This window comes from Oncorhynchus kisutch, unplaced genomic scaffold, assembly GCF_002021735.2.
Source record: "Oncorhynchus kisutch isolate 150728-3 unplaced genomic scaffold, Okis_V2 Okis03b-Okis08b_hom, whole genome shotgun sequence".
Lineage (NCBI taxonomy): Eukaryota > Metazoa > Chordata > Actinopteri > Salmoniformes > Salmonidae > Oncorhynchus > Oncorhynchus kisutch.
In genome coordinates this window covers 11,971,911-11,988,620 of record NW_022261980.1, presented here as the reverse complement: position 1 = coordinate 11,988,620, position 16,710 = coordinate 11,971,911, and the positions used below count along the sequence as shown (strand labels likewise).

At 45.2% G+C, this 16,710-nt stretch overlaps 1 protein-coding gene across 1 annotated transcript in view; it reads right to left on the bottom strand.

Annotated features, from left to right (window-relative positions):
- Positions 1–6,776: 6,776 nt before the first annotated feature.
- LOC109878472 (high affinity cAMP-specific and IBMX-insensitive 3',5'-cyclic phosphodiesterase 8A-like) overlaps positions 6,777–16,710 on the bottom strand; it is a 155,985-nt gene continuing 146,051 nt past the window's right edge. Inside the window, exons 17-20 of the mRNA XM_031812409.1 lie at positions 16,417–16,549; positions 12,605–12,769; positions 11,918–12,047; positions 6,777–8,876 (exon numbers count right to left, since the gene is read on the bottom strand). Coding sequence (XP_031668269.1) covers positions 8,770–8,876; positions 11,918–12,047; positions 12,605–12,769; positions 16,417–16,549 — 535 coding nt within the window. The 3' untranslated portion in view covers positions 6,777–8,769. The remainder of the gene's footprint in view (positions 8,877–11,917; positions 12,048–12,604; positions 12,770–16,416; positions 16,550–16,710) is intronic.

Below are 16,710 nucleotides of genomic sequence, written 5' to 3'. Positions count from 1 at the left end.
ATCACTGCCAGAGGTGTTTCTAACATGTATTGATCCAGGGGGTGAATATTTATCTAATCAAGTTACATTAGTGTTTTATGTTTTGTTCATCTTCAATTATTTTTTTGACAATTTTTCTTCCACTTTGACATTACAGAGTATTTTATGTAGATCGTTGACACATTTTTTTTTCTCACAATTAAATCCATTTTAATCCCACTTTGTAAAACATATCAATTTTTTTAAAGAAATCCAAGGGGTTGTTGACTTTCTATAGGCCTTGTATTTGCACTGTAAACATACTGCTTCCCAATGGATGTCCACTGTAAGGACACGTTTCTTTACTCTAGACAAATCCTATGAGACACTACAGACACCCTGGTTCGATTCCAGGCTGAATCACAACCGGCCGTGATTGGTTGTGTAGGGCGGCGTAACAATTTGCCCAGCGTAGGCCGTCATTGTAAATAAGAATTGGTTCTTAACTGACTTGCCTCGTTAAATAAAGGTAAAACAAAAATAAATAAAAATATTAAGTATCTGGATAAGGATACATGAGGTTGAGGCTGGTATTAGCATAGTACACTGAACAGAAATGTAAGCACAACATGGAAATCAGTCCATTTAATTACATTCATTAGGCCCTAATCTATGGATTTCACATGACTGGGAATACAAATAGCATCTGTTGGTCACAGATAAGGTAGGGGGCGTGGATTAGGAAACGAGTCAGTATCTGGTGTGACCACCATTTGCCTCATACAGTACGACCCATCTCATTCGCATAGAGTTGATCAGGCTGTTGTCCCAGTCCTCTTCAATGGCTGTGCAAATTATATATATATATATTTGTATTTTTTACCCCTTTTTTTCCCCAATTTCGTGATATCCAACTGGTAGTTACAGTCTTGTCCCATCGCTGCAACTCCAGTATGGACTCGGGAGAGGCGAAGGTCGAGCGCTATGAGTCCTCCGAAACACAAGCCACACTACTTCTTGGCACAATGCCCGTTTAACCCGGAAGCCAGCTGCAGCAATGTTTCGGAGGAAACACCGTACAACTGGCGACCGTGTCAGCATGCATGCGCCTGGCCTGCCTGCCTGTGCGAAGTTGCCGGATATTGGCTGGGAACTGGAACACTGTTGTACACGTCAATCCAGAGCATCCCAAACATGCTCAATGGCTGACATGTCTGGTGAGTATGCAGGCCATTTTCATTTTCATTTTCATTGTGGCCATGTATTATCATGCTGAAACATGAGGTGATGGCGGCAGATGAATGACACGACAACGGGCTTCAGAATCTGGTCACAGTCTCTCTGTGTCGTACACGATCTCTGTCATCTGTCCGACACAGTTGAAACCGGGATTTATCCAGAGAAGAGCACACTTCTCCAGCGTGCCCGTGGCCATCAAAGGTGAGTATTTACCCACTGAAGTCAGTTACGATGCTGAACTTGCAGTCAGGTCAAGACCCTGGTGAGGACGACGAGCACACAAGATGAGCTTCCCTGAGACGGTTTCTGACAGTTGGTGCAGAAAATCTTTGGTTGTGCAAACCCACGGTTTCATCAGCTGTTCGAGTGGCTGGTCTCAGACGACCCCGCAGGTGAAGAAGAGGTCCTGGGTTGGCATGGTTACACGTGGTCTGCGGCTGTAAGGCCGGTTGGACGTACTGCCAAATTATCTGAAACGACTTGTGGTTGAGAAATTAACATTTAATTATCTGGCAACATCTCTGGTGGACATTCCTGCAGTCAGAATGCCAATTGCACGCTCCCTCATCTTGAGATATCTGTGGCATTGTGTTGTGTCACAAAACTGCACATTTTAGAGTGGCCTTTTATTGTCCCCCAGCAGAAGGTGCACCTGTGTAATGATCATGCTGTTTAATCAGGTTCTTGATATGCCACACCTGTCAAGTGGATGGATTATCTTGGCAAAAGAGAAATGCTCACCAACTGGGATATAAACAAATTTGTTGACAAAATCTGAGAGAAATAAGCTTTTTGTGCATATGGAACATTTGATATTATTATATTTTATTATTTTATTTCAGCTCATGTAACATGGGACACTTTTACATGTTGCGTTTATATTTTTGTTCAGTGTGTATATATCATATCAAGTATCTTGTAGAAGGATATATGAGGTTAAGGCTGGTGGTACGTTTACTATACTGAACATATCAAGTATCTGGAGGCCTGAAAAAGGGGAATAGGCCCTTCTGGTTTTAGAGGTTGCCTTCTTATTTGATTCGTACAGAAGTGTCTATTTGAAATGTCAGATATTTTGTTTTTCTTTTCTACCATCATTCTGCAGTTCCTCTTTCTCTCTCAGGGCGGAGCCTCTTGTCAAGACCTCTCCTGTTGCTGATCATTGGGGTGTTTTGATTTGAAATGAGGACGTGGTAGTAAATAACCTAAAGGGTTGTGATGAATCCTTACTCCTACTCAGCCATGCACTGACGTCTACGGGAGACTATGTTAAAATGTGGCTTTAAGTGGAAGTTACACCTCTAAAGGAGTAGTCATTAAAAAGAGAATAGAAAACAAAAGTGATTATCTGGCTCAGGCCACAGTGTACTGTGCATTAGTTTGGACCGCTAGAATTAGCGTTTGTGGGTTAGCGTTTGTGGGTTAGCTAACATGCTAAGTAGCTGACAAGTAGTAAGTAGTTGTACAGTTGCTAATTAGCTGAAATGCTCAAGTTGTCCGTGATTTGATTAGAACACGGAACCGGTGATGTTACTAGACGTTCTCGTTATACACCACCCCATTCCTCCCAGACCAATTTCCTTCCTTTTGTCTTAATTAAAGTAACCTTCTGTCTTATGTAACCATACCAAATATAACATGTCATACTCATTTGTGTTAACTATGTTACGTCTAGTCTATGAGGCCAGGCTGAAAGGGTGGACTAAACTCAGAAGAGAGAACTGGGTTGGGTTGGTAGTGAGAGTTAGCATACAGTAGAGTAGACATACATGACACAATATAAATTATATCAACTATAGAAACTGACACACTGTGTACTGTATACTTCAGCAGTAGACAGAGAGAGAGATAGAGACTCCAGCAGTAGATAGAGAGATAGAGGGAAGAGAGACTCCAGCAGTAGATAGAGAGATAGAGAGATAGAGACTCCAGCAGTAGATAGAGAGATAGGGGGAAGAGAGAGAGAGATGGAGAGTGAGAGAGATAGATGGAGAGAGAGAGAGGGAGAGCTAGAGCAAGAGGGGGAGCCAGATTGCGAGAGAGAGAGAGACAGAGAGAGATAGAGGAGGAGAGAGAGAGACAGAGAGAGAGAGATAGAGATTGTGAGTGCTGACCAGTAAATTGTCTCGTTACTGAAAACATGGTGCAAACAGAAGTCATTGTCATTATTTTATTCTCCATTGAATCATTTCTAATTTGTTTCATTTTTTTTCCCCTCGGTGCCTTCAGACCAGAAGTAGTAGCGAATCAGAAGGAACAAACTCATTCCCTGATTGAGTGTTTAATTCAACCTGAAAGAGTTATCAAGTTACTCATCGATCACTAATGATAAAACACATCATCATCAACCGACGTTCGCTTTGTGTGTTATGGTATTTTATATATATATACTGTTTACATAGGAAATCATCTTAATAAGCAACATTGTTTAACATATATTAGTATCCTCATCTGAAAGCACCCTTGGGCAGAGCACCCTGGGTAAAGTGACCCCTTGTCTGCGTGTCACAAAGGATCTTGAACAAATGGCCAATAATGGGAGGACGTTGGTCAACATCAAGTCAAAGCAAGCTGGTTTCTAGGAGACAGAGGGGGAAAAGACAGTGATAGACAATTCTGTGATCCACATCCTTAATTAATCATTATAATCATATAGGGTGAGTACCAAATGACACCCTATTCCCTATATAGTGCACTACTTTAGACCAGGGCTGGCACCCAATTCCCTACATAGTGCACTACTTTAGACCAGGGCTGGCACCCTATTCCCTATATAGTGCACTACTTTAGACCAGGGCGGGCACCCTACTCCCAGAGATGCACCATATAGGGAATAGAGTGCAATTTAGGACATGGACAGAGTTTCTCTGTTTACAGGACTGAAATGTTTCTCTACCAACCCAACAAAACATTTCACAGCAGGTGAACCCAGATAGTTAATAAGTTGTTATTCCTGTCACTCCAGTGTAAAATTCAGAGTCTATAAAAATATTGACATTTACTTGAACATACATTTGTTTTCTGACTGTGTTATTAAAAAACGTCCATATGTCCTTATCCACTGCACAGTGGGATGTACTGTAGCTGGGACGATGTACTGTAGGTGGGACGATGTACTGTAGCTGGGACGATGTACTGTAGCTGGGACGATGTACTGTAGCTGGGACGATGTACTGTAGCTGGGACGATGTACTGTAGCTGGGACGATGTACTGTAGCTGGGACGATGTACTGTAGCTGGGACGATGTACTGTAACTGGGACGATGTACTGTAGCTGGGACGATGTACTGTAGCTGGGATGATGTACTGTAGCTCTACGATGTACTGTAGCTGGGATGATGTACTGTAGCTGGGACGATGTACTGTAGCTGGGATGATGTACTGTAGCTGGGACGATGTACTGTAGCTGGGACGATGTACTGTAGCTCTACGATGTACTGTAGCTCTACGATGTACTGTAGCTGGGACGATGTACTGTAGCTGGGACGATGTACTGTAGCTGGGACGATGTACTGTAAGCTGGGACGATGTACTGTAGCTGGGACGATGTACTGTAGCTCTAGGATGTACTGTAGCTGGGAGAATGTACTGTAGCTCTACGATGTAATATAACTGGGACAATGTACTGTAGCTGGGACGATGTACTGTAGCTGGGACGATGTACTGTAGGTCTACGATGTACTGTAGATGAGACAATGTACTGTAGCTCTACGATGTACTGTAGATGGGACAATGTACTGTAGCTGGGACGATGTACTGTAGCTGGGACGATGTACTGTAGCTCTAGGATGTACTGTAGCTGGGAGAATGTACTGTAGCTCTACGATGTAATATAACTGGGACAATGTACTGTAGCTGGGACGATGTACTGTAGCTGGGACGATGTACTGTAGGTCTACGATGTACTGTAGATGAGACAATGTACTGTAGCTCTACGATGTACTGTAGATGGGACAATGTACTGTAGCTGGGACGATGTACTGTAGCTGGGACGATGTACTGTAGCTCTAGGATGTACTGTAGCTGGGACAATGTACTGTAGCTCTACGATGTAATATAACTGGGACGATGTACTGTAGCTGGGACGATGTACTGTAGCTCTACGATGTACTGTAGCTGGGACGATGTACTGTAGCTCTACGATGTACTGTAGATGGGACGATGTACTGTAGCTGGGACAATGTACTGTAGCTCTACGATGTACTGTAGCTCTACGATGTACTGTAGCTGGGACGATGTACTGTAGCTCTACGATGTACTGTAGCTGGGACGATGTACTGTAGCTGGGACGATGTACTGTAGCTCTACGATGTACTGTAGCTGGGACGATGTACTGTAGCTGTGACGATGTACTGTAGCTCTACGATGTACTGTAGCTCTACGATGTACTGTAGCTCTACGATGTACTGTAGCTGGGACGATGTACTGTAGCTGGGACGATGTACTGTAGCTGGGACGATGTACTGTAGCTCTACGATGTACTGTAGCTCTACGATGTACTGTAGCTCTACGATGTACTGTAGCTCTACGATGTACTGTAGCTGGGACGTTGTAATGTAGCTGGGACGATGTACTGTAGCTGGGACAATGTACTGTAGCTCTAGGATGTACTGTAGCTGGGACGATGTACTGTAGCTGGGACGATGTACTGTAGCTGGGACGATGTACTGTAGCTGGGACGATGTACTGTAGCTGGGACGATGTACTGTAAGCTGGGACGATGTACTGTAAGCTGGGACAATGTACTGTAGCTGGGACGATGTACTGTAGCTGGGACGATGTACTGTAGCTCTACGATGTACTGTAGCTGGGACGATGTACTGTAGCTGGGACGATGTACTGTAGCTGGGACGATGTACTGTAGCTCTACGATGTACTGTAGCTGGGACAATGTACTGTAGCTGGGACGATGTACTGTAGCTCTACGATGTACTGTAGATGGGACGATGTACTGTAGCTGGGACAATGTACTGTAGCTCTATGATGTACTGTAGCTCTAGGATGTACTGTAGCTGGGACGATGTACTGTAGCTGGGACGATGTACTGTAGTTGGGATGATGTACTGTAGCTGGGACGATGTACTGTAGCTCTACGATGTACTGTAGCTGGGACGATGTACTGTAGCTGGGACGATGTACTGTAGCTGGGACGATGTACTGTAGCTGGGACGATGTACTGTAGCTGGGACGATGTACTGTAGCTCTACGATGTACTGTAGAAATATTGTATAAAATAAGGCAGTCTGTTTCAGTAGGATAAACCTGATACAAACATTTCTGTGAGAAAAATCATCTTTCCAGTCCAAAACATCGTTTTTCTTGTTTTTTGCTGTAGCGGGATGAGTTCCTTTTGTCGGTCAACAGCGTTTGTGAAATCCACAGACAGGTGGGGTTGCCGATGGAAACGGGGTTGCCGATGGAAACGGGGATACCTCGTCACATGTCCAACTGAATGTATTCAACTGAAATGTGACACAAACTCGCAAGAGGTGATAAGACAACAACAATAACAACAGCTTATTCCAACAAGTTAAATGTCCCGATTCCCATCCATGGACTAAATCACTGAGACGTTTATAGACAATTCAACTGTTGTTTTACAGTGCAATACAAAGATGTCCATTCAAACTGATACTGTACTAAAATAAAATAAAATGTTTACAACGTTTATGTTTTCTTATGGATAATAATCCTCCTCATCATCGACAAGACTCAGAGAGTTATATAATAGTATGTTATTCAGCTTTGGCGTTGTCTTTCTTTCATCTTTTCTTATTTTTGTTCTAATTTCTTCATCATCAGATAATTCATTAATTGATGTTACTCATTTTTTGTTTTTGTTTTATAAAGAAAATATGGAACATTTAAAACAAAATAAAAAGACCAAATTGTCTGTAATAATGACCTCGCTATGACCAAGATGTCTGAATGTTTGTGTCTTCAACCAATGGCCTGAGGACAGTTAATTAGCTCCACCCACTGAACACCCGTGACCACGCCCCCACCCCACACAAACGTATGTCTCTGGATGCGTCCCAAAATGGCACCCTATTCCCTTTATAGTGCACTACATTTGACCAGGGCCGATACGGCAATAGTGCACTACTCTTGGCACAGCCAGAAGAGGACTGGCCACCCCACAGAGCCTGGTTCCTCTCTAGGTTTCTTCCTAGGTATTGGCCTTTCTAGGGAGTTTTTCCTAGCCACCGTGCTTCTACACCTGCATCGCTTGCTGTTTGGGGTTTTAGGCTGGGTTTCTGTACAGCACTTTGAGATATCAGCTGATGTACGAAGGGCTATATAAATACATTTGATTTGATTTGATGATTTGTTCTGGTCAACAGTAGTGCACTATAAAGGGAATAGGTTGGTATATGGAACACAATTTTAGTGTGTTTAGGACGGCCTCGCGTCCCATCCCGTCGCTACAGGTCCTCTAGTGGACAAGGTGCTTCTGAAGGACAAAGAAGCAAAGGAAGTACAGCTAGAAGACAGTAAAAGGTGATGGTGGCAGCTGGTGGAGGTGGAGTGTAGGTCGACCTGGTGGCCACTGGGGGGCGATATAGGGATTTATCCGGTCGGAATGCCCACCACACACTGGGTAGTACGGTCTGACGTGGATTTGACATGGTTGGCCATCCCAAATGCAACCCTATTCTCTATATAAAGTGCACTTCTTATGGCCAGAGCCCCATAGACTCTTTTATCCTAAAAGTAGTGCACTATATAGGGAATAGGGTGCCATTTAAGAGGAAAAACTGTGTAATGTGACCTGTCCCATCAGCTGATCCTCCAAACAGTTTTTCATTGGAGGTGCCTGAGACTTGAAACCACCTGACATCTCAATGTTCAGTTTGTTTGTGTGTTTCTCCATAGCTCTAACCAACAGTGCAGTCAGTCTGCAGAGAGACAGTAACATCAGCCGGTCTCTGACTGACAGAGAGACAGAGAGAGAGAGAGAGAGAGACAGTAACATCAGCCGGTCTCTGACTGACAGAGAGACAGAGAGAGAGAGAGAGAGAGAGAGGCAGGGGGAACCCGTGTGTGAGTACTAAGGGGATGGTACGTCCATCACCAGGTTGGCTGGGAGAAGAACAGTCCCTCACACAGCCTCCCTGGCAGCAGTAGGAGCATACAGACAAGCCCACCAGGCACTGGTAGTTTATAAGGACTCTGAGGCGCCGTGTGTCTGTCCATCATCCATCCTCAGCTAGCGAGGTTTTATATACGAAGCAAGAGCCTGGTGTTGCTGTAGCACGTCCGTCCGTCCGTGTGTGTTGTCTCTGTTGGACGGACATGTGGACGCTTGATGTATGTGTCACAGAAGCAGAAGAGTGAAGGCTTGGTGGCCCCTGGACGGACGGGAACCAAGGAGGAGCCCGGGGCCTGGCGTCGACCCCAGTCAGGGTGCTCCTACTCTGGGGGGGGACGCAGGCGGACAGGAACCAAGGAGGGGCCCGGGGCCTGGCGTCGACCCCAGTCAGGGTGCTCCTACTCTTGGGGGGGGGGACGCAGGCGGACAGGAACCAAGGAGGGGCCCGGGGCCTGGCGTCGACCCCAGTCAGGGTGCTCCTACTCTGGGGGGGGACGCAGGCTGTGCAGCTTCCTTTCATCCAGGCCTTTCCAATACTTGAAGTTGTTGTCCAGGTGCTGCATGAGGTTGGGAAGGTCTGCGAACGCTGGGGACAAAAGATCATTGAATGATTGATTTAGGACGGATTAAAGGCTGTACAGTCAGTACCGTACAGATGTACTGACTAAGTCTCTCTGGAGAACAGCAGTCTGATAAATGACCAATATGTAAAAGGTCAAAACAGACAGGGTAGCACATGAAGGTATCTAGCAAAGAACAGCTTTAAGAGTAAAGTTATTCAGCATTAAATAATGATCCAGAAAGATTGTGATAGTCTATAGGCCAACAGATGTGTGGGCCTATTGTGGACTAAACAGGAGACTCTGTAGTTATACTGTAGACTATGTAGTTATACTGTAGACTATGTAGTTATACTGTAGACTATGCAGTTATAGTGTAGACTATGTAGCTGTACTGTAGACTATGTAGTTATACTGTAGACTATGTAGTTATACTGTAGACTATGTAGTTATACTGTACTGTGATAGACAATAGGCCAACAGATGTGTGGGCCTGTTGTGGACTAAACAGGAGACTATTTAGCTATACTGTAGACTATGTAGTTATACTGTAGACTACGTAGCTGTACTATAGACTACGTAGCTGTACTATAGACTACGTAGCTGTACTATAGACTATGTAGCTGTACTATAGACTACGTAGCTGTACTGTAGACTACATAGCTGTACTATAGACTACGTAGCTGTACTATAGACTATGTAGCTGTACTATAGACTACGTAGCTGTACTGTAGACTACGTAGCTGTACTATAGACTATGTAGCTGTACTCTTTAGACTACGTAGCTGTACTATAGACTATGTAGCTGTACTATAGACTACGTAGCTGTACTCTTTAGACTACGTAGCTGTACTATAGACTACGTAGCTGTACTCTTTAGACTACGTAGCTGTACTATAGACTATGTAGCTGTACTCTTTAGACTACGTAGCTGTACTATAGACTATGTAGCTGTACTCTTTAGACTACGTAGCTGTACTCTTTAGACTACGTAGCTGTACTATAGACTATGTAGCTGTACTCTTTAGACTACGTAGCTGTACTATAGACTATGTAGCTGTACTATAGACTATGTAGCTGTACTATAGACTACGTAGCTGTACTCTTTAGACTACGTAGCTGTACTATAGACTATGTAGCTGTACTCTTTAGACTACGTAGCTGTACTATAGACTATGTAGCTGTACTCTTTAGACTACGTAGCTGTACTCTTTAGACTACGTAGCTGTACTATAGACTACGTAGCTGTACTATAGACTATGTAGCTGTACTATAGACTACGTAGCTGTACTCTTTAGACTACGTAGCTGTACTATAGACTATGTAGCTGTACTCTTTAGACTACGTAGCTGTACTATAGACTATGTAGCTGTACTCTTTAGACTACGTAGCTGTACTCTTTAGACTACGTAGCTGTACTATAGACTACGTAGCTGTACTATAGACTATGTAGCTGTACTATAGACTACGTAGCTGTACTCTTTAGACTACGTAGCTGTACTATAGACTATGTAGCTGTACTCTTTAGACTACGTAGCTGTACTATAGACTACGTAGCTGTACTCTTTAGACTACGTAGCTGTACTATAGACTACGTAGCTGTACTCTTTAGACTACGTAGCTGTACTCTTTAGACTACGTAGCTATACTGTAGACTATGTAGCTATACTGTAGACTATGTAGCTGTACTACAGACTACGTAGCTGTACTATATACTATATACTACGTAGCTGTACTATAGACTACGTAGCTGTACTCTTTAGACTACGTAGCTGTACTATAGACTATGTAGCTATACTGTAGACTATGTAGCTATACTGTAGACTATGTAGCTGTACTACAGACTACGTAGCTGTACTATATACTACGTAGCTGTACTATAGACTACGTAGCTGTACTCTTTAGACTACGTAGCTGTACTCTTTAGACTACGTAGCTGTACTCTTTAGACTACGTAGCTGTACTATAGACTACGTAGCTGTACTATAGACTACGTAGCTGTACTATAGACTACGTAGCTGTACTATAGACTACGTAGCTGTACTATAGACTACGTAGCTCTACTATAGACTACGTAGCTGTACTGTAGACTACGTAGCTGTACTATAGACTACGTAGCTGTACTATAGACTACGTAGCTGTACTCTTTAGACTACGTAGCTGTACTCTTTAGACTACATAGCTGTACTATAGACTACGTAGCTGTACTATAGACTACGTAGCTGTACTATAGACTATGTAGCTGTACTGTAGACTACGTAGCTGTACTATAGACTACGTAGCTGTACTCTTTAGACAATAGATGGAAAACTGACGGCTGATGGTTCTGTAGGCCCGTGGACCAATTTACAAAATATTATAATTTTTGTCCATTATTTTTGGAACTCAAGTCGGGGTCTCAACTTACTGTTGAGAGTTAGAACAGAAGAATACACACGGTGACACTTCTTAATGTGGGTTTATATCAGCAGTTTTCCTCTTGTTATGTCAGTCACTGACAGTCACTTACCCATGTCAGATAAAACACATTTAGATTGGTACATTAGTCTAGCCAGCCTTAAGGTGTTAGGGAAGGTTGCTCGTGATGCGAACGTCTTTGCCCCTAAACACTGACTGTGTTAGCTGCTGAGCTGAAGCTTAGGCATTAGATTCAGGGAGCTGCTGAGCTGAAGCTTAGGCATTAGATTCAGGGAGCTGCTGAGCTGAAGCTTAGGCATTAGATTCAGGGAGCTGCTGAGCTGAAGCTTAGGCATTAGATTCAGGGAGCTGCTGAGCTGAAGCTTAGACATTAGATTCAGGGAGCTGCTGAGCTGAAGCTTAGACATTAGATTCAGGGAGCTGCTGAGCTGAAGCTTAGACATTAGATTCAGGGAGCCGCTGAGGTGAAGCTTAGACATTAGATTCAGGGAGCCGCTGAGGTGAAGCTTAGACATTAGATTCAGGGATCTAACAAGTCCTCTGTTATATGGAGCAGATAGGGTTAACAGTTATTACCATCCCAAGCATCAAAACACTGTTAGCCCGCTGAGCTGAAGCCTTAGATCAGGTAGCTAACGTAAGTCCTTACCATCCCAGGCGTCGAACATGTCTGTGATGAAGTAGTCTATGAAGGAGATCTGGGACTTAGGAATGCTGCAGGTGTTCCTGTCAAACACAGGCATGACCACCGGTAGACTCTGCCTCTTCTCCTCGTCAGTCTGAAACACACACACACACGCACGCACGCACGCACGCACACACACACACACACAGACACAGACACAGACACAGACACAGACACGCACACACACACACACACAAACACACAAACACACACACACACACACACACAAACAAACACACAAACACACAAACAAACAAACACACACACAAACACACACACACAAACACACACACAAACACACACACACAAACACACACACACAAACACACAAACACACACACAAACACACAAACACACAAACACACACACAAACACACAAACACACACACAAACACACACACACACACAAACACACACACACACAAACACACACACACACACACACGCAGTGTCTTTACTGAGTGTGTACCAATATTTCCTGACTGGTACAGTACATCAAATCAAAACAATCAATGAATGCTGCTCCAGTATGCTGTGTGTTTCCCATTCCACATCAGCTAACTGCTGAATTCCCAACAGTCCTCTGTTCTACTGTATCTATTAGTGTTCCACGCAGCATCACGTCTCTCTCCTCTCACCACTGTCCTGTACCTGTGCAAAGTATTCCTCTGAGATGCGTCCGGCCCATTCTATGCACAGCTCCAGCGGTCGGCACGGATTGGAGATGTCGGCACACTTGATCAGCATGCGCTTGACAAGGATCCGGTTGTCTGGGGACGTTAGGATGCCTTTGACAGACTCCTCGTCGCCGATTCCCTAAGGAGAGGGGACACGGACACACACACACACGGACACATACACACACACACACACACACGGGCACACACACACACGGACACACACGGACACACACACACCGTCAGCCCTGGACCATGACCGTCCTGGACCATGACCGTCCTGGACCCTGACCGCCCTGGACCATGACCACCCTGGATCATGACCGCCCTGGACCATGACCGCCCTGGACCATGACCACCCTGGACCCTGACCGCCCTGGACCCTGACCGCCCTGGACCATGACCACCCTGGATCATGACTACCCTGGACCATGACCGCCCTGGACCATGACCGCCCTGGACCCTGACCACCCTGGACCATGACCACCCTGGACCCTGACCACCCTGGACCCTGACCGCCCTGGACCATGACCGCCCTGGATCATGACTACCCTGGACCATGACTGCCCTGGACCCTGACCACCCTGGACCCTGACCACCCTGGACCCTGACCACCCTGGACCCTGGACCATGACCACCCTGGACCATGACCACCCTGGACCATGACCGCCCTGGACCATGACCACCCTGGACCCTGACCGCCCTGGACCATGACCACCCTGGACCATGACCGCTCTGGACCCTTACCGCCCTGGACCCTGACTGCCCTGGACCCTGACCACCCTGGACCATGACCACCCTGGACCCTGGACCATGACCACCCTGGACCATGACCGCCCTGGACCATGACTACACTGGACCATGACCACCCTGGACCCTGGACCATGACTACCCTGGACCATGACCACCCTGGACCATGACCACCCTGGACCCTGACCACCCTGGACCCTGACCACCCTGGACCCTGACCACCCTGGACCCTGACTTCCCTGGCTAGGGGTGGTATACAGAAGATAGCCTTATTTGGTAAAAGACCAAGTCCATGTATGGCAAGAACAGCTCAAATAAGCAAAGAGAAACAACAGTCCATCATTACTTTAAGACATGAAGGTCAGTCAATCCGGAAAAATGTCAAGAACTTTGAACGTTTCTTCAAGTGCAGTTGCAAAACCCCTCAAGCATTATGATGAAACTGGCTCTCGTGAGGACCGCCACAGGAAAGGTAGACCCAGAGTTACCTCTGCTGCAGAGGATAAGTTCATTAGAGTTAACTGCACCTCAGATTGCAGCCCAAATAAATGCTTCACATAGTTCAAGTAACAGACACATCTCAACATCAACTGTTCAGAGGAGACTGATTTGATATTTTTGTTTCCAACCGTTGTATATTTGTGAGACACAGAGTAGGTGAACGGAAGATCTCTGCATGTGTGGTTCCCACTGTGAAGCATGGAGGAGGAGGTGGTGTGATGGTTCTTTGCTGGTGACACTGTCTGTAATTCATTTAGAATTCAAGGCACACTTAACCAGCATGGCTACCACAGCATTCTGCAGGGATACGCCATCCCATCTGGTTTGCGCTTAGTGGGACTATCATTTGTTTTTCAACAGGACAATGACCCAATTTGACCAAGAAGGAGAGTGATGGAGTGCTGCATTAGATGACCTGGCCTCCACAATCACACAACCTCAACCCAATTGAGATGGTTTGGGACGGGTTGGACCGCAGATTTAAGGAAAAGCAGCCAACAAATGCCCAGCATATGTGGGAACTCCTTCAAGACTATTGGTAAAGCATTCCAGGTGAAGCTGGTTGAGAGAAAAAACATTTTTTTAAATGGTATTTTTTCCTTTATTTAACCAGGTAGGCCAGTTGAGAACAAGTTCTCATTTACAACTGCGACCTGGCCAAGATAAAGCAAAGCAGTGCGACACAAACAAACACAGAGTTACACATAAACAAACGTATAGTCAATAACACAAAATAAAAATCTATGTACAGTGTGTGCAAATGTAAAAGAGTAGGGAGGTAAGGCAATAAATAGGCCATAGAGGCTAAATAATTACAATTTAGCATTAACACTGGAGTGATGGATGTGCAGATGATGATGTGCAAGTAGGGTGCAAAAGAGCAAGAGGGTAAGTAATAATATGGGGATGAGGTAGTTGGGTGTGCTATTTACAGATGAGCTATGTACAGGTACAGTGATCGGTAAGCTGCTCTGACAGCTGATGCTTAAAGTTAGAGAGGGAGATATAAGACTCCAGCTTCAGTGATGTTTGCAATTTGTTCCAGTCATTGGCAGCAGAGAACTGGAAGGAAAGGTGGCCAAAGGAAGTGATGATTTTGGGGATGACCAGTGAAATATACGTGCTGGAGCGCTTGCTACGGGTGGGTGTTGCTATGGTGACCAGTGAGCTGAGATAAGGCGGGACTTTACCTAGTAAAGACTTTATAGATGACCTGGAGCCAGTGGGTTTGGAGACGAATGTGTAGTGAGGGCCAGCCAACGAGAGCATACAGGTTGCAGTGGTGGGTAGTATATGGGGCTTTGGTGACAAAAATGGATGGCACTGTGAAATCATGCTAAGAGTGTGCAAAGATGTCATCAAGGCAAAGGGTGGCTACATTGAAGAATCTAAAATATATTTTGATTTGTTAATCTCTTTTTTGGTTATTACATGATTCCATATGTGTTATTTCATAGTTTACTGGTATGTCTATTATTCTACAATGTAGAAAACAGTAAAAATAAAGAAAGACCCTTGAATGAGGAGGTGTGTCCAAACTTTTGACTGGTACTGTAGCTTGATTGCTAACTGTGTTAGTCAGAGTTATAGTTTGATTGCTAACTAGTTAGATTGCAGAATGACCTCCTATGATATTCCTTAAAAGGGCCTGTGTGATAGAGTAGAATGGCTGTGCTGTGCATTCCACACCATCGTGAGAAAGATGGAACCAGACCGTAAGATTCTCTCTCCATGCTAATCTGTCTGTGGCCAGGTGGCTACTCTAGGCTAGGCTATGCTAGCAGGTTACACTAGGAGGCTAGGCTATGATATGCTAGCAGGCTACACTAGGAGGCTAGGCTACGCCAGCAGGCGAAACTACGAGGCTAGGCCAGGAGGCTACACTAGCCTATGATATGCTAGCAGGCTACACTAGGAGGCTATTCTATGATATGCTAGCAGGCTACACTAGGAGGCTATGCTATGCTATGCTAGCAGGCTAAAGTGCATGGACGGCTACATTAGGAAGCTAGGCCAGGAGGCTATGCTAGCCTATGATATGCAAGCAGGCTACACTAGGAGGATAGGCTATGCTAGCAGGCTAAAGTGCATGGAAGACTACATTAGGAAGCTAGGCCAGGAGGCTACACTAACTCCCTTCAACCTGCATCACAGTTGGCTAACTTTTAGCCGGAAGGCTCCACTGGAAGGCTAGCCTAGGCTACGTTATAAGGCTACGTTAGGCCACACAGGCTAGACAATGACTCCCTTCAACTCTTCTCCTCTTTCTAACCTGCATGCTGTTAGCTAACTGTCGGCTGTTGTTAGAGTTAAGCGTGATGCAGAATGATATCTAAAAACAGACCGATTTGTATTTTCTAGATTGTTCCATGACTGGACACAGCTACACATACTGTATTGGCTGCAATACTCTGATCTAAGCCATGAACAGGTTCCTGCTGCCATCATGTTTAACCACAGAGCCTATCTAACCTGGACTTTAGTGTTCTTTTTCATCCCCTCTTTTCTCTTTTCTTGTTCTGTCCTTCATCTCACCCCGTTCTCCTCCAGCGCGGCCAGCGGCTTGTTGATGCTGTTGACGAACTTGTTGACGTGCTCAAAGTGTTTTGTCATCTCTGTGGCGAGCACCATGTCTATGATGGCCTGACGCAGGGTACGGTACTCATTCCTACAGAGAGTGAGACAGCGAGAAGGGGGGGGGGGAGAAAGAGAGAGAAGAACAGAGAGCGAGAGAGAGAGACATCGGGAGGGGGGAGAGGGGGGAGGAGAAAGAGAGAGAGAGAGACACATTGGGAGGGAGGAGAGGGGGGAGGAGAAAGAGAGAGAGAG